Raw genomic sequence first — 23597 nt, 5'->3', positions numbered from 1 at the left:
GAAAGAAAGAAAAGAAAATGCAGAGGCAGAAAAGGGAGATTGGGAGGGTCGTGGGAGAATGAACAGGTTGCAGCATTCAAAAGGGTGGTCAAGGTTAATAAGGCAGGCCTTATTAACAAGGTGAAATGCGAGCAAAGATGTGAAGGAAGGGACTTCCCTGGTGGCGCAGTGGTTGAGAGTCCGCCTGTCAATGCAGGGGACACGGGTTCGTGCCCCGGTCCGGGAAGATCCCACATGCCGCGGAGCGGCTGGGCCCGTGAGCCATGGCCGCTGAGCCTGCACGTCCGGAGCCTGTGCTCCGCAACGGGAGAGGCCACAGCAGTGAGAGGCCCGCGTACCGCAAAAAAAAAAAAAAAAAGAAGAAGAGGTGTGACATGATCCATGATCTCCCTTTTAATTTAAAAGGACTACTTTGCCATCATAGCAGAGATGCAGCAATATGAACACTGAAGCAGGGGGATTAGTTAAGAGACTACTGTGCTAATCTAGGAGAGTCACAATGGTGACTAGGAAGAGAAAGGAGCAGAAGTGGCTAGACTGTGGATATACTTAAAGTAAGGCAGCAGGATTTTCTAATGGAATGGATTTGAGGTAGAAGGGAAAGACAGACATCAAAGATAAAATCAAGGATGCCTCCAAGGTTTTTAGCCTGAACAGAGGAATTGCCAATAATTGAGATGAGGAAGGCTACAAGTAGAGCAAGTCTGGGAAGAAAGATCAGGAGTTCAGTTCTGGCTATGCTGAGTCTGAGATGTCTTACAGATTTTCAAGAGGAGATACAGAGTATGCGTTTGAATATATGAATCTGGACTTCAGGAAGGACATGTGGATTAGAGATACAATGTCCATGGAAACAGTACAAACACTGAATCCTTATGTTCTGTGTTATAAATGAATCTGAATGAAATCTAAGATATTATTTAAACATGAAACAATTTTACAAAACATTGTATTTGTGAGTTTGTTTTGCCAGCAGTGTGGAAAAGGGAGGGCAAATAAAAGTTATTAATAACTCATCCCTAAAAAACAATAAAATAAAATAACTCATCCCTTGAGAACCTAAAGACTAATACTTGCAGGTTAGGAAGGTAACAATAAAGTATATCTGAATTAAAATAATTTTCACAAGATGGTAAGCAAATGGTGGAAAGGAAGAAATGAAAATTTAAATTAGGACAAGTTCTGAATAGGATTTACAAGATAAAATCTTTGTCGCGCCCTTCTCTCTTGATGTCCCGCCTCAAAGACCCTCAAGTACCTGAATCTGATCCAGACTAGAGCAAGCTCTAGAGGTCCTTGTCTATGAAATTTTTTTAATGAGTCATTACTTATTCCACTATACCGCCATGAGCTAGACATAGAGTAAATGGGCTACTGAAAATATTAGGAACAAGCCTACGAGACACGCTTCTTTGGACAGGTTCCTAAGCTTATTTGTGTGTCTGGTGGACAATATTTAACAAATCCTCAGTAAATGAATGGATACTCATGGCAGCAGTATCCCTCAGCCCTGAGCCTTACCTCCTCTCCCACTCCCCTGACCTAGCCTGAGGAACTCTTGGTTTTACTGATCTTCTAAACCAACCTCACAAATTTTCATCTACCTTGGCAATAAATCTTATAGCAGCCATATGGAATAGGCATGAAAAGTCTACCACCTCTCTCTAAATGAAGAAATAGAAAATAACACACTAAGTAACAATCCCTAACTTCAAAGTCCAGCATTCTTTTCATTACATTAAACCACACTATAGGGTTTAATACTGATTTAGCTGAGGAGGAGGGTAATGATGAATTTTAAAAAGTTTTATAGCTTGGGAAACCATTTTCTAATCATTTATAAGTTTTGCATCAACCTAAATTCCGTAAGTCTGGTCAGTGCAAGTCTGGGAAGTAACAGCTTATGCTAGGTGAATCAAAGTCAATCATTCCCTCTCATCTTACTAGTCACTCAAAGAAAGCATTTCTCCTGCTTCCTACAAAGTCCAGTTTTTCCTTTAATGGCAGCCTGGAGAACAAATCAGGCTTATAATGTAAAATGGACACAGACAAAAAGGGAGAAAAGTAATATTTATCAAGCACCTGTTCCAGGCATTATGCCCATTCTTGTGAAAATTGAGAGGATCTCACAAAATAAGTAATATTATATCCATTTCTATAAATGGGGAAACTAAAGTTGAAAAGAGTTAAGTGACTTGCCAAAGGTAACACAGCAAATAAATGAGAATCACAATTCAAACTCAGTTCTGCTCTCTTCACTGACTAAGAGTGGTTGATGTAAAAAGCCTCTTGTAGGATAAGATGTCAATAATAAGCATGGAAAACACAGAATGACAACAAGAAAAAGGGTAAAAGAGGCAAATTAAGAAATTGCTTTGATGGCTCAATGCAGTTAATTGACATAAGGATAAAGGATAAACCAGAAGCGAAGACAGAGAAAGCAGACGGGTGAGAGAAGCTTCAAGCTTTTAAAAAGCTTGCAGTAGAAGAAAAAGAACAGAACCTCACTTCAACGTGTATCATATCCTTTAGGAAGTCTCAACGTGTAAAGTTGGAGGTCATGAGCTATTTTACCTTATTTCACAGTTCAATCAATGCTAATTTAAGTGTAATCTACTAATTTCTTTCAGTCAACATTTACAGAGTCTCCACTATGTACCAGAAACTGTGCTAGACCCTAGGAATATAAAGTTTAAAAAGACCTCAAGTTGTTCACAGTCTCGTCTGGAGAACTGGGAGACCAAACAATCAATGAGAATGCAGAAGGAAGAGCTCTGTGATAGAGACAAGCTCAGGTGCCATGGAAGCACCAAGAGCACACCTAGGCCAGAATGGAGGGTCAAGGAGGGCTCACCAAAGAAGGAGAGCTCTTGACTGACGCACACATGTTAGCACCTGTGACTACCAACAAAAAGCATGTAGAGTCTTATTCATGGTCAATTTGGGGTCTGATTGAAAGCTTGAAATTACCAAAAGGTACAATCCACAGGGTCTAGTGCACAGGTCAGCAAGCAGAAAGATACTGATTCATGATGAATGAACCCCTGATAAGGTGGCAAAACACTGGACACAGGGAGAGGATAACTTTTCAGCCGAGGTAGTAAGAAATGCCAAGAGGAAAATCATGATGGTGATGTGAGTCAGAGAGAGAAATCAAAACAGTATCTCATGTTTATATACTGCTTTACTGTTTTCCTAAATTCTTTTTAGGAAATTTATCTTAAATTCTTTTTCACATTTATTATATGATTTCATTTAACCCTCTAGAAACTTCTACAAGGTACGTAGCTAGAGCGGGTTTTATTACCACGTTTTTTTTTTCTATTTTACAGATGAGAAAACTGAGGCTTGGAGAGGCTAAGAGATTTTTCTCAAATCATACAGCTATAAAATTGCGAGGGCTCATACTCATATTTTTTAACATGCAATCCAGTGAGTTACATGTGAACTCTTTGGACTACATGACTTGGTGACTTCCTACAGCATACTCAGACCCTCCCAGTCATTGGATTACAAGGTGGTTAGTCAGCCCTCCAGTGAAAATGCTGCGTTAACTCTGGAAGTAAAAGCTATAGGCGAAGTGGAGAGAAGGAGGTAGGGAAGAAAGATTGAAAATACTATAGTAGCACCAAGAAAACACTGAAAAGAGACAGAGTGGACAACCATTGGAAAACTTACGATCATAACCTTTGCCCACTGGCAAAAGACCGGAAAGGAAAAACCATACGGTGGATGATAAGATTTGGTGACAAGACGGAACAGCACAAAAGACAAATTAGCTCATCCAGAGAGGGGCCAACGACACAATGATTACCCACAAACACGCACGAGGTACTGGAAATGGGGGGCAGGGACAGACAGCGAGGGGAAGATGAGGGTGACAAGCTAAAGGACGCAGGGAAGAGCGAAGGAAAGGTGACTGGCGATGGAGCAGACACGACTGGAAACGGATGGAGAGCAGAGGGGTAACCCAGAGGGATCCGGGGGAGGAGGGGTGGAAGGATGCAGGATGGTCATTTTTTTAAGCGGCGGAAACAAGGATGACAGCAGTCCAGAGTGGGGGAAGAGCAGGAGGACAGAGTGACAACAACCCAGGTGGGGAGCCTAGCAAGGTGACAACCCAGAGTTGGCAGTGGTAGGGACGGGCAGCGTGCTACTGAGGAGCAAAGTGTCAGCCCCAACCGGGTACGCGCGTGCCGCAGTACCTCGGGGTTAGTACCTGTAACCGCGGTTGGAGGCCCGGGGCGGAATCCGGTAGACGCTGACGTCGGGCTTCACACACAGAACAGACTCGTACTCCAACTCCGCCGCCATCTTGGCTCTGCTCACCGCCCAGCCGGGGGCGCGGCGTGAGCACGGGGGCGGAACGTGGAGGCGGGGAATCGCGTTACGCAACAACTTCCGTTTACGCTACTTCCGCGAGAGTTCCACTGGGTTCCTGAGATTAACCTCCGGTGCCGCGGGTCCGGGAAGCCATGTTGAAACCTGGAAACGGTGAGTTTGCGCGACTCACCATCTTGGGTAAGGGCAAGGGTGGCCTCCAAGTGAGTGATTCTCGTTAAGGAGCTCTCCATCCCCGAGAAGCGAGGAGGGAAAGCGCCATCTTGCTCCGGGCAAGGGCCCGCAGAGCTCTGGGAGGGTGCCGGTCTGCCGAGAATTCGGGCGAGTTTCTTTCTTCCAAGAGTCACTTTAAGACGTGTCTTAGAAACCGTAGTTTCCAAGCAGAAAAGGGGAATCCGCCCGTCGGTATTCCCAAATTGGATACCTACAAAAACTGTATGACCCAGGCGTAGACAGGCGTGGTGGATTTTAACCTTACAGAGTCCAAACTTCAGAAATGGCCACCCAGCCTGATCCATTGCTTTATAACACCTTTTTATCTCAGTTTCGAGAACGGCAGCTGTTGAAATAGTCTGCCACACTTTCAGTGTGCATTCTGGTTATCTTTTTGGAAATTTTGCCCGTGTTAAACTGTAAATGGGATCAACTCATTCCTGACCCATTGGGAAAGCACCATGAACTATTTAATAGCCAATATTTGCTCCCAGTCTTATTATAATGATAGATTCTACTGTCTCCATAAACACATGCCTCGTACACTCCAAAGGTAAACTTGCCACCATTCCATCACTTAATTGATTTAAGTAGCACAGACAGCAAATGGAAAACCGAGATACCAACTCAAGGCTGTCTGACTACAACAGCGGTGATCTTCACCGCTTCATTATGTTGACTGGTTGGAAACCTGTCTCTAATTTGTCTACCCTGCGTAGCAAAGTGATATCTTAAAATTCAAAGAGAATCATAATATCTAGCCCTTATGAGGAGGTGGGGAATCAGCTACTCTCGTACACTGTGAGCAGGAAGGTAATTTCGTACAGCATTTCTGAAGGTAGATTTAGAATTGATCAGAATATTGTAGGTAACCTTCAATGTAGCAAATCCACAAATAGCTATTTTAGAGAAGTTTTTAATGTGTGCAAAAAGGTATGTACAATAATGTTTATTACAGCATTGTTTGTAATAGTGAAAAATGGAAACAGCATGAATGTCTATCAGAAAATGGGTAATGGCATACATTACTATAGGATGTTTTGAGGTGTGTGTGTGTATAATATATATAGTAAATAAATAAGTATAAGTATATAGATATTAAGGCCATAAAAGAGATCCAAGATTTTTTTTTAAAGCAGACATTCACTTAAAATTTCAGTAATCCTCAACTACTTAAGGTTTCCTGAGTTGTCCATGTTCTTCATATTCTTCATATCTTTGCATGCATTAAACCTTCTGTCTTAAACACTCTCCCCTAGCTTGTTAATTTGGCAAACTAATATGGTCACATATCAGCTCAAATTGTACCTCCTCCTGTGACTTTGCCAGGTCCTTTAGATGAACTTTCTCTGATGCTTCCACTTGCTTCTGTTATACCTTTTCATTGTATCTAACGTGTTATTATTCTTCAAATATCTCCCACTAAACCATCAGCTCTATAAAGGCAAGAACTTTGCTTTTTCAGCACCCAGCACATTGCCCTTCACATAGTAGGCAGTAATAATTGTTGAATAATAAAAGATTTCTGCTTAAGTCCAATCATTTAACTTATTAACTTGGCCATTTCCCCAAATCCCCCCAATGTAAGGACCCTACATGAACTTTACAAAAAATTCAGAGAATATGAAATTATAAAATGAAACATGAACTTCCACATCTCTATATTATTAACAGCTTTATGCCAACAAATTTAATAACTTAAGTGGTAATGGATGTACACAATTTACCAAAAATAATTCAAGAAGAGAGAGAAAATTTGAATAGCCCTGTACCTGTTAAAGAATTTGAATTTATAACTAAAAACCTTCCCACAAAAAAACAAACCTCCATGCCCAAAATGTTTCATCATTGATCAAACATTTTAGGAAGAAATAATGTAAATCCCATACAAATGCTCTAAAAACAAAGAAGAGATAAGACACTTTCCAACTTTTTTTTTTTTTTTTTTTTTTTGCGGTACGCGGGCCTTTCACTGTTGTGGCCTCTCTTGTTGCGGAGCACAGGCTCTGGACGCGCAGGCTCAGCAGCCATGGCTCACGGGCCCAGCCACTCCGCGGCATGTGGGATCTTCCCGGACCGGGGCATGAACCCGTGTCCCCTGCATCGGCAGGCGGACTCTCAACCACTGTGCCACCAGGGAAGCCCCTCCAACTAATTTTTATAAGACAATATTACCTTGATACCAAAACCAGAAAAAGATGTTACAAGAAATAAATATATATATGAAACTACAATGAGATAACACAACACACCTAATATAATGGCTTAAAAGAAAACTTGACGACAGCAAAAAGTGCTGGCAAGAATATGGAGCAAAAATACAGAGCAACTTTCATACATTGGTAGTGGGGAGTTAAAATGGCACAACCATTTTGGAAAACATAGTTTTGTATTTTCTTAAAAGTTAAATATATCATTTATCACATGACCCAGCATTTTACTCTGAAATATTTACCCAAGAGAAACTAAAACATATGTTCACAAAAAGACATATATGCAAATATTCAGAGCAGTTTTTTTTTTACAGTCGTCAAAAACTAGAAACAACACTAAATGTCTATCAGCAGGTGAATGGGTAAACAAATTGTGGTGTATCCCTGTAATAGTGTCATATTGACATACAATAGTAATAAAATAAATAGAATAGCAATAAAGAGGATCAAATACTAACACTCAGGGGTAGCAATTTTAAAAATTGAACTACTGACACCCACAATCACATGGATAGATCTCAAAAACATTATACCCAACAACAACAACAACAAAAAGCCAGGCCCAAAAGAGTACATACTGTATGACTCCATTTATATGAAATTCTTAAAAAGACTGATCTACAGGGCTTCTCTGGTGGTGCAATAGTTAAGAATTCACTGCAGCATTGTTTATCATTTATAACAGTGAGACATTGGAAATACATGTCCATCATTAGGACAAATCAGTTGTGCTGTATTCATTCAACAGGATGGTGTAAATAGTGAACATGAATGAACTACTTGCTATGGACAACATGGATAGATCACAAAAACTTAATTTTAGGAGAAGAAAAAAGTAAGTTTAACAAAAGATAAAACAAAATTGTCCATTTGGACAATGTTTAAAAACAGACAAATCTAAAACTGTATTGTTTGGGGGTAGCCAGTTAAATGGAAAAGCCATATTTAAAATGTAAGGAAATGATAAATACAAAATTCCCAGTTGTGGATTCTTGGGAGGCGGGGTTCAGGAAGGTGATTAGGACGGGCACAGGAGGTGCTCCAGAGATACGAGTAGCATTCTACTTCTAAAACTGGATGGTAAGCTCATGGTAGTCATTTTATTATTATTTAAAATGTACATATTTATTATAGACACTCTTTCAAATGGATTATATACCTCGCAATAAGGTTTAACAGGTGCTATGTGAATCAACTAAGTTTTTAGTTATTGATTTCAACAATAAACATTTTGTATAACAATAATTATAATAATATTACCTGATATTTACATAGCAGCTTTAAGATTACAAAGTGTTTTCATATACACTATCTCATTCATTTTTCACAACAGTCTTGCCCATAGGTAGCATTATCCCCATTTTCATTAAAAAAAATTGCTGAGATACAGAAAGTTCATTGACTTGCTCATCCAATATTTAAGTGTCAGGAGAGAAATCCTTACATTTCTGATACAAACATAACAGCTGCTTATACCTTATATTTAAATGTTTGCATGAGTAATTAGTATTCCTGTGCCTATTGGTTGAATTATAGTAAAGAGTAGCATTTATTAAGTACTAAGTACTGTTCTGCATGCTTGTGTGCATTATATTATTAATCCTAACAACAGATATGTACTATTGTTATCCTGCTGTGAAATTAAGTAATTATTGTCCACAGTCACAAGTGACAGACATAGATATGTGTCTCCAGGCCCGGGTCCTTAACCAATATGCAATTCTGCCCTAACAGCTCTATCCAGTGAATGGACAGAATATACAACTTTTGAGCTTCCCTGGTGGCGCAGTGATTGAGAGTCTGCCTGCCGATGCAGGGGACACGGGTTCGTGCCCCGGTCCGGGAGGATCCCACATGCCGCGGAGCGGCTAGGCCCGTGAGCCATGGCCGCTGAGCCTGCGCATCCGGAGCCCGTGCTCCGCAACGGGAGAGGCCACAACAGTGAGAGACCCGCGTACCAAAAAAAAAAAAAAAGAATATACAACTTTTAGCAAGTACAGTAGATCCTCCTCATTCATGGACTCCAGTATCTGTGAGTTTGCCTATTTGCTTAAATTTATTTGTAACCCCCAAAGCAACATTCACAGTCACTCCCTAACATGCACAGGGTGGCAAAAAAATTTGAGTCACCTAGACAAGTACATCATCAGCTGAGGTCAATCCAGGCGGCGCTCTGCCTTCTTGTTTCGTCTCTCTTATTGTAAACAAGCATCCTTTACACAGCCTATCTAGTGCCAAGTTTTTCGTATTTTCGTACTTTTTGTTGGTGATTTTGCTGTTCAAAATGACCCCTAAGCATAGTGCTGGAGTGCTATATATTGTCCATAAGCACAAGAAGGCTGAGCTATATATGTGTTAGTTCATCTTGTTTGGGCATGAATTATAGGGCTGTTGGCAGAGAGGTCAACGTTAATGAATCAACAATATAAAATAAGGTTTCCCAGGACGACCTTCAAGATGGCGGAGGAGTAAGACGTGGAGATCACCTTCCTCCCCACAAATACATCAGAAATACATCTACATGTGGAACAGCTCCTACAGAACACCCACTGAACACTGGCAGAAGACCTCAGACCTCCTAAAAGGCAAGAAACTCCCCATGTACCTGGGTAGGGCAAAAGAAAAAAGAAAAAACAGAGAAAAAGAATAGGGATGGGACCTGGACCTCTGGGAGGGAGCTGTGAAGGAGGAAAAGTTTCCACACACTAGGAAGCCCCTCAACTGGCAGAGACGGTGGGGCGGGGCGGGGGCAAGCTTCAGAGCCACGGAGGAGATCGCAGCAACAGGGGTGCAGAGGGCAAAAAAATTTGATCATTTGACCAAAATGCAGTGACCAGAGGCTGGCAGAACTCAACCCCATACATCCCCTAGCGTGGTCCAGTGTCTGCTAATCCAGTGTTCCTGGTGACATTATAGAACATAACTTCCACGAACATGGAGACAGTAGACCGGATTAAAATTCACAGGGCAGCATGGTGGCTAAGAGCATAGGCTCTGGAGGCCAGCTGTCTGGTTCTAAGTCTGCCATTTACATAGTGGTGTGAATTTGGATAACTCATTAGCCTCTTTGCATCTCAGTGTCCTTTTTGAAAATGAGGTACTAATATTAGTACCTATCTCATCATTTGGGTGTCGTTAGAGTTAAATAACATGCAGCCGATGAAGCACTCAGCACAGTGTCTGGTAGATGTCCTCAACGTGTAAGTTATCACTATTATTAATATTAATTTATATTTGAAACAAGAATGATCATGTTTGTTTAGGTAATTATAAACATAGACACATGCAGTTTTAGAATTTCAGAAGCTGCACAACAAAGAACATAATAACTAAAATGGAGTTACCATTCTAACACTATTTTTCCCTAAATGACTGACAAATATGGCCAGTGTAGAAAAAAACATTTCACCTGAAATGAGTATGCGTGCTACTGTGATTTATAATAGGAAATATATATATCTTGATCTGTGCCCCTGGCTCCTAAAGCCCTTGTAAATTCCTAGGTGACAAGAGCATTAGGAGCATCTTTTGTTCTAGTATTTGGTCACTGACCCCAGTTTCTGACACAAGGGAAACCCTTGTAATTTCCTGGTGATAGGAGTGTCTTTTGATCCAATGAGGTGACTGGGTGGGCTCTTGGATGGCTCCTGGATAAGGGCTCGGGAGAGACCAAGCCATGATTAGAAGCTTAGAATTTTCAGCCCCACCCCCCATGCTCTTGAGAAGGGAGAAGGACTGGAAATGAAGTTAATAATTGAACTTGCCTGTGTGATGAAGCCTCCAAAAAAATCGCAATAACATGGGGTTGAGAGAACTTCCAGTTTGGTGAACACATCCATGTACAGAAAGGGTGACACACCCCAACCCTACTGGAGACAGAAGCTCCTGCACTCAGGACCCTCCCAGATCTCGCCTTATGTAGCTCTTCATCCGGCTGTTCATCTGTGTCCTTTATCATATCCTTTAATAAACTGGTAAACCTAAATAAATGTTTCCCTGAGTCTGTGAGCCACTCTAGCAAATAATCGAATCCAAGGGGAAGAAAGTCATGGGAACCTCTGATTTGTAGCCAAGACAGAGAGAAGTTGTGGGTAACCTGGGGATCTACAACTTGCAATTGGCATCTGAAGTGGGGAGCAGTCTTGTGGAACTCAGCCCTTAACCTGTGGGATGTGACGCTATCTCCAGGTAGATAGTGTCAGAATTGAGTTAAATTGTAGGACACCCAGCTGATGTTGCAGAATTGTTTGATGTAGGGGGAAAAAACACACACATTTGGTGACCACAAGTGTCAGAAGTGAAGTATTCTGTGTGAAAGTAAAGGAGACACATGGGCGGTGGAGACCTGTGGTTTTCCCTGCACAGAAGGAAAAACTGGGTGGTTTTCAACCCAACATCATTTTGTATCACCACTTTCTTTGCCCACATTCTAGTGGAAATGAAATGGGGAAGAAAAGGCAAAGGATAAATGAAATGGAGAAGACATTTTCTAAATAATGCACAAATAGGATAGCTAACCTAAAAAATCCACCAAAATTTACTCAAAAATTTATCTACACTTAAAACATTTATGAGAGCCATCTACCCCTCGATAATCTTGAATTCTGTCCCCCCTACAAAATTTTCTTATGCCTTCTTATTAGATCAGATAAACACAAACTGAAACCTAGTCCCTGGTCCATTTTGGGTTTCATGGAACTAAAGTCACAAAGGGTGTTCATGAAACACTCAGTTTACTTCCCCTTCAATCTCCCTTCCTTGGCTGACTGCCGTGGATACCTATTATACTAGAAAATCAATCATCAATAAATCAATACAAGAAACAAAGTTTGCTAAATTTTCTTTAAACCACTCAGATTTGAATGATTCATCATGCCAAATTTGGCTGGATTCTTTCAAGAGCCAGGCATCAGTTCATCAGATATTTGTTATTATGGTTGGATTAACAGTTTTTTGTTTGTTTTATTTTATTTACCTTTCAACTGAATTACTTTAATTTCTGGGTGACTTTGTTCTTCAGTTTGTGCTCCTTGTTTTATTATAACTATGTGCGTAATTAGGCAGCTATACTATAGGGAGTAGAGAGTGTGTCAGATCTACATCCCTGAGGGCTGTGGGTTAGAATTTGATTCGACAGAAAGGATGTAACTTAACAATGTAAAGGGAACATTCTGTAAATTATTTTCTAAGAGTCCAAGATGGGAGAATAGTTTTGATATGATAGGCAACTGGAAGCCACATTAGTTTTTTGACCTAGTAACTGCTAACATTTATTGAATGCTTATGTGCCAGCAGTGTCTTAAGTGCTTTGCATGTATTAATTTATTTACTCCTAGCAGTCCTATAGAGTAGGTACAGTGAATATTCCCCGACAGTCATTGCCCAGCCAGGAAAACAGAAACCATTGTAGGTATTTCAAACAAGGTATTTAATACAAGGACTTGGTTGCAAAAGTGTTGGAAGGACTAGAGGAATAAAGGGGGAGAAGATAATATAACTTCAGGAAGGTACTTCCCTAAAATGGGAAGAGAAATACTCACAGGGCTGTAGCTGCTGCTGAAACCAGTAATCCTGCCAGAGCCCACAGTTGCCCGCAGCTGCCAAGGTCACACCTGCCATCTGTGTTACAGAAACCCACCAGAGTGGTCTGCTGCTGAAGGAGCCAGAAAATAAATGATCCCCCTTTCAATCTGTCTCTTTTATATTTTAATATTTTTAATGTTTATTCTATTTTATGGTTTTGTTCTTTTATTTTTAAAACATATTTGCGAACTCTGCACAAACTAAACATCCATCAACGGAGGAATGGATAAAGAAGATGTGGTACATATATACAATGGAGTGTTACTCAGCCATAAAAAAGAATGACATGAGGCCATTTGAAGAGACATGGATGGACCTCGATATTGTCATACTGAGTGAAGTAAGTCAAACAGAGAAAGACAAATATCATATGATATCACTTATATGTGGAATCTAAAAAAATGGTACAAGTGAACCTATTTACAAAACAGAAATAGAGTCACAGATGTAGAAAACAAACTTATGGTTACCAGGGGGAAAGGGTGGGGAGGGATAAATTGGGGGATTGGGGTGGACATACGTACACTGCTATATATAAAATAGATAACTAATAAGGACCTACTGTATAGCACAATGAACTCTACTCAATACTCTGTAATGGCCTCTATGGGAAAAGAATCTAAAGAAGAGTGAATACATGTATATGTAGAACTGATTCACTTTGCTGTACAGCAGAAATGAACACAATATTGTATATCAACCATACTCCAATAAAAATTAATCTCAAGAAAAAGAATCAAATGCAATGATTCCCTTTTCTCTTCACTTTCCAAGAGCACATGAACATGCCCCTCTGGCAGAGCCTAGGCAGACCCTGCCTGAGAGGCAGTCTCGGAAATGCAGTACCCAGGCTTCACTTAGAGAAATAATAAGGAAGAATGGGAATGGGCCTGAGTATCAATAAATAAAACCTGACACAATCCCTGTTTTGCAGGTGAGGAATTGAAAACACAGAGTCTGAAAAATTCCTGTGCAGCCACACAATTAGTGGCAGAGCTGGGATTCAAGCTCAGGCTCTACGCATCTTCTATTGCTCCCTGTGTGCTTTTTACTCCAGCCAGACCACTTTACCTGTGTCGTTCACTCACGCTGGGCTTCCCTCCACCTTAATGTGTGTTTTCCCCCTACTTGAAATGGGAGAATTATAGATTGTTAGATGTAAAAGAAACCTTAAAGATCACGCAAGCCAACCCTTTAATTTTACATCTAAGAAAAAAATTCTAGGTCAAGCATCCAGCCCAAGGTCAAGTATTTAGTTATGATTAAAACTAGAACTCAGATTCCTAATCTAGAGCAGTTTTCACAAGAATGTTCTTCCATGAAAATTTCCCAGCTAATTCTAACCTCCACCAGGTTCATCAGATTTGTCCTTTGCTAACTAGCCGTAGCATTGGTCTATGTCATCCATAGTTTTTGGCATTTGGTTATTTTTTCACTTAGAGTATATTTATACTTGGTCTAATAATGAATCTAATCATTTTTCGTCAAAGTCCTTAAGGACAGAAACTTTGTCATATGTTTATTTTTAATTCTCTCAGACAGAGCAGGCTAGAGATTATACAATTCTAAAATTTTTATTTTGGCCAAATGACTACAGATTTCCATCATTGAAAATGTAGAATTAATCAGTGACTCATAACATGTTTTAATATGGCTGTGTTTGCAACATATATTCAAAATTTCACTCTTGCCAAAGCACCTGATCTCTGCTTAGAAACTTGTAATTAGATATTAAAAAGGAACAAAACAGAAGAGAATCACATAAATTCCCCCCAAGTTTTCCACATTACACCATAAAACTAGTACTTTATAAGAAGCGACAGAAGCCATCTAGAAATAGGAGCCCTATTCACAAGGTGTTTTCAGTAATTTCCTTCCTGATCTGAAAATCCAAGTAATACAGCTGGAAGTTCTCCAACTGGTTTTAATTGCTGTATAATCTTTAGAGAAAGAGGCATCAGTAAAACTGGATCCACACCAGAAACAACTTTAAAGACTCAAATTAATTCTTTGAATTATATTCAAAAGCCAACATCCTTTTCAACCAAACTTTCATTCATTCATTCATTGGTGCCCCAGACATGTATTATTCCAGGCATGGTAGTAGGCTCTGGAGATAGGCACAAACTCTTGGTCTAGTAGGGCAGAGAGACAGATAAATTATTTTATAGCACTATTAGTGTCTGTCAAATTTCTACCCAGCCTTAAAGCCCAGCTCAAGTGTTATCTCTTCAGTGCATTATCTTCATGTTTGTTTCAGTGAGAATGTCTTTCCCTCTTCCATGTTCCCAGGACTACCCTGCTAGCAGCCCTTACTCAATTATAATTGTATATTTACATCTTTCATTGCTTCTGCATCTCCTACAGTGCAAAGTATAATGTCTATATTAAGAGCAGAGTACTTGTTTATGATACTGAACTTAATGATAAAGACCTTACCTTTTGCAAATGGAATAGATACCCTCGCCACCGTTGATGGAAGTGTAAATTGGTGGAGTCTCTTTAGTGGGAAATGCCATACCTTTCAAAAATGTAAATTCACATACATAGATTTAACAATTACAGTCCTAGGAAACTATTCTACAGAAATTTTCATAGATATGTAGAATGCAAGAGTACTCATTGAAACATTGTTTATAACTGTTTTAAAATTTGATAAAAACAGAATATCCATGAAAAGGGGAATAATTGACTAAATGGTATAATATAGAATAATTTAAAAAGTGTGATGTGGGGACTTCCCTGGTGGTCCAGTGGTTAAGACTCTGCACTTCCACTGCAGGGGGTAGGGGTTCAATCCCTGGTCGGGGAACTAAGATTCCCACATGCCCTGAAATGGCCCAAAAAATAATAATAATAAAGATAGTAAAAGTAAACAGCTTGTCACCTCTTTCTAGAGAAGTCCCATAATTCTTGAAGAACCTGCCCAGACCTTATTTCTACCTTAAGACTTTCCTAGATTGCCCCAGGCTAAATACACCCCTACATGTTATTTTCTACTCTTTTACTTCTACTGCTATTTCTATCATTATAGTCTGAATTGTATTACAGGTGTTTTTTGTTGTTGTTGTATGGGTACATACTCTCACCAGACTGTGAATCTCTAGAGATTAGAACATAGTTTAATTCATCTGATTTTTGCACGACAAACTTCTTTGACACATATTAAGCATATAAGAGATATTACTTGAAATTCATTACATGGGGTTGTGCAGGTCATTCCCCCCAGTTACTCCCCACCCCCAGTCTCACATACCATAGGATCATTTTTGTGCATTTCCAAAACAAAGCAAATCCAAAAACCTATAAAGTGGGAAGCTGATGTAAAAAGTACTCTCTCTCTAAGCATACTCTGTGTCCTGCAGAAAATTTTTGAGAACCATGCTCTCCCACTTCTGTTTTTCTTACTTTTCTTACATGAAACATTTAGAAATGACTCACTTTGAAACTCTTTCTGTGGAGTCAGATAGTTGTCAAAAGTGTTGGGTTTCATTTATCATCAGAAACGAAGAGAGAGAGGAAAGAGGAGGTGCTCAGCAAATTTCCTAAACATACTTGACTGTGGTCAAGACAGGACTTGTGGAGACCTCCAGATCCATGCTGAAGTCTTCAGCTACTGTCTCGGGTTTTTGGTAAGGAAACCTAGATACACCTGAAGACTTGTGCCCAGCTTGTTTTGCTCATTATTGATAATGGTTTGAGAGTCATTATTTTCTATTTCTCCTTATTCCTTCCCCAACTTTTATTTCTTTTGCTTTATTCCCATGTCCACCTTTTTCTTTTTCTAAATATTCCACATTCTATTTACCTCTGTTCTTAATATTTTCATTCTGGAACTAATATTGAATTTTTACATCATTTTTCCCTGTCTTAAACTGGCTGTTTCTCCTTCTCACCTTTGATTCCAGCTTTCTCCAATAGTTTTGTTTTCCAAATCATCGATTGCCTATTTTTTCTTTTTCTTTTTAATAAATTTATTTATTTGGGGCTGCATTGGGTCTTTGTTGCTGTGCGTGGGCTTTCTCTAGTTGCAGCGAGCAGGGGCTACTCTTCACTGCGGTGCGCAGGCTTCTCCTTGCGGTGGCTTCTCTTGTTGCAGAGCACAGGATCTAGGCGCGTGGGCTTCAGGTGGGCTCAGTAGTTGTGGCTCGTGGGCTCTAGAGCGCATGCTCAGTAGTTGTGGCGCACGGGCTTTGTTGCTCTGCGGCATATGGGATCTTCCCAGACCAGGGCTCGAACACGTGTCCCCTGCATTGGCAGGTGGATTCTTAACCCCTGCACAACCAGGGAAGCCCCTGCCTATTTTTTCTTAATATATATATATTTTTTCCTCATTCCATTTCTCTTATTTATTTATTTTGCTCATTCCTTATTGCTACTGATTCTGTCATCATATCATTAGTCCTGATTCTGGAATCTATTTTTCTTTCCCTATCATAGTTGAATTTTGGTTTCAGGAGTTTACTTATCTTTTTAATTACTTGTTGGTCAATTCAGTATTGAAAACTAAAAAAAATGTTGACGTACTTTTCAGCCAACACACTTGTTGAAATATAAAATGTTATCTTGCCCAGAAAGATTTTTAAGATTCTGATTCATATATACTTTCATTTCAAGACAGATACTATGTAATATTTAAAATATAGCTCACGCCAGATGACTCAATTTCTTTGTATTGGAGTTTTGCTCTTTTCAATCGTTATCACTTCCTTATTATTCTTTATTATTGTGCGGCTCTTGGTGCCTTTCCCTTTATTAGCAATACCAAAGGCTTTTCAGTTATGTGATTATTTGTAGTAAAAAGAGTATTGGTCTGACAGTCATTGGACCAAGGATATGACAACCCTCCTAGTTGTGAATATGTGAATATGTAAAAGTCCCCTAGTTTGCTGAGTTTCAGTGTCCAAAACTACAAAATAAAAATAGAGACAAGAAGAGATGATTGCTAACTTTCCTTTCAGTCCTAGAATTCTATGACTATCGGTCTCTCAATATTTTATGGGTCTATGCGTGAATATGTGTGTAGGACAATGGATCAGGGTAGCTGCCACACACAAAAGCGAAGGAAGTGACCCTGACAGGACTTGAATATTGGAATAAGCAAGGTTACCGAACGGAGAATGAGAATCACTTCTTTTTTAGTATTTTGTTGTCTTAGTTATTTTAACTTCTGCTAATCCCTATGGCAGCTTGTAAACTCAGCAGAACAGCTTCAAGTCACACAGTATTTTGGACTTCTACAAAAGGAAACATAAAATGCTGTTACAGCCAGTAAGAATTAGGAACTGGAAAACAAAAAAGGAAGTTAGAAGAGACAGCATCCTTACTGGATTAAATGGACAAGCATAAGAATTTTTCACTTAGTTGAAAAAGAAAAAAAGTTAACCCCCAAAATGAGCATCTATCCGTTCAAGTAATCTTTAATTGTGCTAAATTCTGTGGAACGAGCATTTAGGAACAAGATTCTTTTTTACCATTATGAAACTTAAGGCCAGAATGATAGATAAGACAGCCACAAAAAGAATTATAGTACAAGATGAAATGCATCATTGCACAGAGAATATGAAAAGAAGTTCAACCCCCCACACACACCCAAAAATAGGAGGCTGAAGAAGTAGATTATGACTGGGATTATAAGAGAAGTTTCAAGGAAGATATATGTGAGCTTGATCTTAAAGAATGGCTAGGATTTCAACAGATAGAGATTAAGAATGGAGGAAAGAGGAGGTTAAGGTGGAGGATATAATTCCATAGAGAAGTAAACAGCATAGCCAAGGAATAGAAAATGGTATTGACTTGGAATAGTGAGTTGTTCAGGAAAGCTATAAAGTAGGGTATGTTTATGGGAATGTTGAAAATCAGGGAAGGGTAATGTCACAGAGGCCAAGAGAAGAAAGTGTTAAGAAGCCAGTGTATCAAATGACATGGATATTGTGGAGGATAAAGACAGAGAAAAAGATGCTTAGGTTTGTTATCTAGAGTTAGTTTTAGCAGCATGATGGGGCAGAAGACCAATTACAAAGGGTTGTGAAGTGAGTGGTGAGAACAACAGACCCCAAAACAAGCCAGTATCCTTGAAGAAGAGAAACAATGCTACATTAAGAGACTTAAGAAACATCCTGATGCAGTGTGATCCTAGACTGGATATAATTGTTGACAAATCAGGTGTAAAGGATTGTTTTGGGGACAGCTGGAAAAAATGGATAAAGTCTGAGTATTCCTTACGGTACAATCTTACTGTATAATGTGGAGACTGCTAACTGATAAAAGTGTAAAAGAAAGCAGTTTATATAAAACAATATGCATTTACACCCATGTTCATAGCAGCATTATCCACAGTAGCTACAATGTGGAAGCAACTCAAATATCCATCGACAGATGAATGGATAAACAACATGTGGTACATCCATACAGTGGAATATTATTCAGTCTTAAAAAGGAAGACAATTCTGACACACACTACAACATGGATGAAACTTGAGGACATTTTGCCAAGTGAAATAAGCCAGTTACAAAAAGACAAATGCTGTAGGATTACATTTATATGAGGTATCTAGAGGAGTCAAATGCATAGAAACTGAAAGTAGGATGGTGATCGCCAGGGGCTGCGGGGAAAGGGAAGTGAGGAGTTGTTTTCTAATAGGTATAGAGTTTCGGGTTTACAAGATGAGAAAGTTCTAAAAATTGGCTGCACAATAATGTAAATATACCTAACACTACTGAACTGTACACTTAAAAATAGTTAAGATGGTAAGTTTTATGTTATATGTATTTTACCACAATTTAAAAAAATTTTAAACCAATATGCACAGTATAATCTAATTTTGTTAAATTTTGCTTAACAAAAAATATACATACATATAGTATACATGTATGTATGTGAAAAAAGATCCAGAAGGATGTAAATTAAGATACTAAAATAGTAATCCCTGACTAGTGGTATATGACATTTTTATTTTCTTATATTTGCTTGCTTATGTTTTCTAAGTTTCTTCATGAATGATTTCTTTTTTTGTTTTATTTTGTTTTGTTGGCCATGCCAAGTGGCTTGCGAGATCTTAATTCCCCGACCAGGGGTGGAACCTGCGCCTCTTTCAGTGGAAGTGTGGAGTCATAACCCCTTGACCGCCAGGGAATTCCCTATCTCCATGAATGATTTCTGTCTCTGCAATAATTAAGCTATTTTTCTCGAGTTGTACTCATAAAAAACAAATAAGAAAGAAATGATGAGTGGTAAGGAAATCAACGCAAAGAGGGAAGACAACTCTTGATAAATTTGACAGCAAAAGGAAAAAATGAGGTTGTATCTAAAAGACATGACTGAGGGAATTCCCTGGTGGTCCAGGGGTTAGGATTCTGAGCTTTCACTGCCGAGGGCCTGGGTTTGACCCCTAGTCGGGGAACTAGGATCCCACAGGCGGTGCAGGGCACGGCCAAAAAAGAAAAAAATTTTTTTAATTTTATTGAAGTATAGTTGATTTACCATGTTGTGTTCATTTCTACTGTACAGCAAAATGACTCAGCTATAAATACATATTCTTTTCCATTATGGTTTATCACAGATATTGAATATAGTTCCCTGTGCTCTACTGTAGGACCTTGTTGTTTATCCATCCTATATATACACTAGTTTGCATCTGCTAATCCCAAACTCCCAATACTCCCCTCCCCCACCACCCCCTTTGGCAACCACAGGTCTGTTCTCTATGTCAATACAGTAGATTTTAGATTGTCTTTCAGAGAATGTTTTTGTGTAATCCAATGTGAAGTCAGAAAATAAAACTAAAACAGTGTGAGGGTCTTTGTGACTCTACATCTTTATGTGGGGAGGTTAGAATTCTAAGAATATGCATTTTTTTAAGTTAGTTTTAACATTTTTGTTTATATTTTTATAAAAGTTTAGCAATGGAGTCTTTCTCTGCTGAGACCAATTCAACTGACGTACCATCACAGCCCTGGGATGAACCCCAAGTAATCCTCTCCATGGTCATTCTCAGTTTCACTTTCCTACTGGGATTGCCAGGCAACGGGCTGGTGCTGTGGGTGGCTGGCCTAAAGATGCAACGAAGTGTGAGCACCGTTTGGTTTCTCCATCTCACCTTGGCTGACTTTCTCTGCTGCCTCTCCCTGCCCTTCTCCCTGGTTCACTTGGCTCTCCAAGGACGCTGGCCCTACGGCTGGTTCCTATGCAAGCTCATCCCCTCCACCATTGTCCTCAACATGTTTGCCAGCGTCTTCCTGCTGACCGCCATTAGCCTGGACCGCTGTCTTTTGGTACTCAAGCCAATCTGGTGCCAGAATCATCGCAACGTGGGGGCAGCCTTAACTATCTGTGGATGTATCTGGGTGGTGGCTTTTGTAATGTGCATACCTGTGTTCATATACCGGGAAACATTCACTATAGACAACCATAGTATGTGTGGCTACAATTTTGGTCTCTACAGATCATTAGATTATTCAGACTTCAACTTTGATCTACTGGAAAACGGGTCTCTTGACAACTCCATTGTTGAGCTGCCTGAAGAAATGGATGATAGGTTAGATTCTTTCTCTCAACAAACAAATGCTTGTCCCTGGGCAGCCACTGCTGGCCTCTGTTCTCAAATATCTCAAAGAACTTCTGGACATTCACTCCCTACGGATTCAGCTAGATTATCTGTTCAACATCCATATTATAATGTATTTAAACCAGCTGATGAGCTCTCAGCTACAATCCCCAGTGATTTTCCCATTGAAGATCACAGAACTAACCCACTGGAGAACTCTGATGCTTTTCTTCCTGCTGATTTAGACCTTTTCGCTAGTGCCTCCGGCAACTCCTCATACACATCGGAGCTATTGGAAGATTTCCAGGATGATGATTTCGGCCAATTTGCATACGGCCATCAAGTGCCAGCACCCCAGGTAGCAATAACCATCACTAGGCTAGTGCTGGGTTTCCTGTTACCCTTTATCCTCATGGTGGCCTGTTACAGCCTCATTCTCTTCCGAATGCGTTGGAGCCGCTTCACCAAGTCTCGGAGCAAAACCTTGAGAGTGGCTATGGTGGTGGTGGCTGTCTTCCTCGTCTGCTGGGCTCCGTACCACATTGTTGGAACCCTCTTACTGTTTATTGACCCAGAAACTCCCTTTGGGGAAGCTCTGTTGTCCTGGGACCATGTGTCTCTTGCTTTAGCATCTGCCAATAGTTGCTTCAATCCCTTCCTCTATGCCCTTCTGGGGAAAGATTTTAGGAAAAAAGCAAAACAGTCCATGCAGGGAATTCTGGAGGCAGCTTTCAGTGAGGACTTGACACACTCTACCAGCTGCCCCCCAAACAAAGTCTCTTTGGAAAAAAACAGTATCAGTACAGTTGTGTGAAAATATGGAGCAGCTGACCCAACCAGAGGTTCTTAGGCATTCACCCAGCGCATCATATTTCTAAAAAGACGACAGAGATAGGGAGCAGGGGATTTCAGAAACTGTCAGAGAATCAATCCAGAGGGTCTTAAAGTGTGGTCCCAGACTAGTGGCATCGGTATCACCTGGAGAGTTGATAGAAATACAAATTCTCCAGCCCCACCAGAGACTTGCTGAATCAGTCTCTGGGGGTGGGGCTCAGACAGTGTTTTCCCAAGCTCCCTTGTTTCGGATGAATGCTAAATTTGGGAAGCATTGTAAAAATTAGTCTATTTCTATCTCAAACAAAGCCACGTGAAATAAATGCGAAGGCAGTCTCCTTTAAAATGTTTCCATCATTAAATTTCTTTCTAATTTCCTTCCAGATTCAAGTTAAAACCATTTCTTCTAGTCCTACCTGAGTGAAAGGTGATCATTTATTCTATGGCTTTGTTGTGGTGATGGTGGTGGTGATAGTTTTAAATGAAAAAAAAAAAGGTGCAAAAAGAAAGTCTATAAAAACAAGGAGTTATGAGTCTGAGTCTGGAGCAGAGTACAATGCCAGATGCCTGCAACTTGGAATACTCCTGGATACAGGACGTAGGAATTCTGAGTTTCCATTATTACAACTAAATAAGCGTCTATTGTGTAAAGACAGACTACTTAGGCATCTAAAGACTTTCTCATGAAACAGTATGTAAGCCACAGTTCGGGGAGTTCTCTCTTCCCTCTGTTTGCTCTATCTGCCTATTGATAGAATCATCTCTCTTTCATTCCTTTTCTTAAGCTCCTTAATTCCCTTATTCCTCCCCTGCCTCTAAATCTTCTTCCAGACTTTATGCCTCTAATAACCAATAGTTTCATAAGATGCAAATTACTCCCCTCCTCTAGCTCCACATTGGTACTTTCCAAGAAACTCATTTCAAATGAAAGGAGAAAGACGGTGGAGGATAGGGCAGCAATTCTTGAATTCACTGCAATGTAACTGAGTACCCTCTGGGCACGTTATCCAACTTTAAAAGAAAACATGACTGTAGGTGTGTATCTTTCATGCCGTAATTACCAGATATATCTTCGGGTTTTTTTTTTAATTAATCTTTATCTTTACCAAAGTAATACATGCATATAACTTAAAGAGAACCTAAGGATCATAATGAAATCTAACAGGTTTCCTGCCCCACTCTGCCCAGCCCCTCCTTCCTCCCACTCCCACTTCCCAGGGATAACCTTTGAAACGATTTTAGATGTTTCCTCTGATATTCACCATGATAGTTCTAAGTCATGACCTTATGCTGCTAAGTTTTCGTAGACGTGATAAAATGACTTCTTGTTTTGAAAGACGACGATTTTTATCCAAACACATTCATATTTTTTGTTTATTCAGCATCCCAATATTCATTACCCATCATCCTTTAAATTTGTTCACGATCACACATTTTCTTCTACTTTGTCGACCCATTCCAACCCCCCTTCTCTTTCTCTTTCTCTTTCATTTTTTTCAGAAAACATTAGTAAACCCCCATCACCTCATTTTTCTCTGTATATAAAGTTTTATGTGTTAAACCTCTAAATTTTCAGGTTTTGTTTGTACTACAACATAGCCTCATCTGTGTACAGTGATTTAATCTGAAAAATAGAAAATGAGATGTCTTAGACTTTACAAGGCACTATCCTTTGTTCAGTGGTTGAGGGGAGGGTCTGGACTACAAATAAGTTATAAAGTACTATGTGGAAAAGTGTCAAATCACTAGGAATGCTTTCAGTTGTGCAGTAATGATATCTGACATGATGTGAGATTTGCCACGCTACCTTCCAATTTAATCTGATCATATATTTGATGTGAATAAATGCTTTATTTCTGAATGTTTC

General features: G+C 39.7%; 2 protein-coding genes across 4 annotated transcripts in view; one reads left to right on the top strand and one right to left on the bottom strand.

The window, feature by feature from the left end:
• NECAP1 (NECAP endocytosis associated 1) overlaps nucleotides 1-4376 on the bottom strand; it is an 18989-nt gene extending 14613 nt beyond the window's left edge. For both annotated transcript variants that reach the window (XR_009565488.1, XM_030834524.2), the window contains exon 1: nucleotides 4220-4376. Coding sequence is in view for 1 of the 2 variants with exons in the window: in XM_030834524.2 (XP_030690384.1) it covers nucleotides 4220-4314 (95 nt within the window). In the remaining variant the exon portion in view is untranslated. The remainder of the gene's footprint in view (nucleotides 1-4219) is intronic.
• Nucleotides 3825-23597, top strand: C3AR1 (complement C3a receptor 1). Of its 2 annotated transcripts, XM_030834523.3 has the most exons (3): nucleotides 3825-4494; nucleotides 8502-12690; nucleotides 20249-23597. In XM_030834523.3, the coding sequence occupies exon 3, from the start codon at nucleotides 20256-20258 to the stop codon at nucleotides 21708-21710; it is 1455 nt and encodes a 484-aa protein (XP_030690383.2). In that variant the 5' UTR covers nucleotides 3825-4494; nucleotides 8502-12690; nucleotides 20249-20255; the 3' UTR covers nucleotides 21711-23597. The 2 variants fall into 2 exon arrangements, with proteins under 2 accessions (XP_030690383.2, XP_030690382.2); XM_030834522.3 differs by lacking the exons at nucleotides 3825-4494; nucleotides 8502-12690 and adding an exon at nucleotides 15786-15982.

The sequence above is a fragment of the Globicephala melas genome, chromosome 10, assembly GCF_963455315.2.
Source record: "Globicephala melas chromosome 10, mGloMel1.2, whole genome shotgun sequence".
Lineage (NCBI taxonomy): Eukaryota > Metazoa > Chordata > Mammalia > Artiodactyla > Delphinidae > Globicephala > Globicephala melas.
This window is presented reverse-complemented; position numbering and strand designations above follow the sequence as displayed.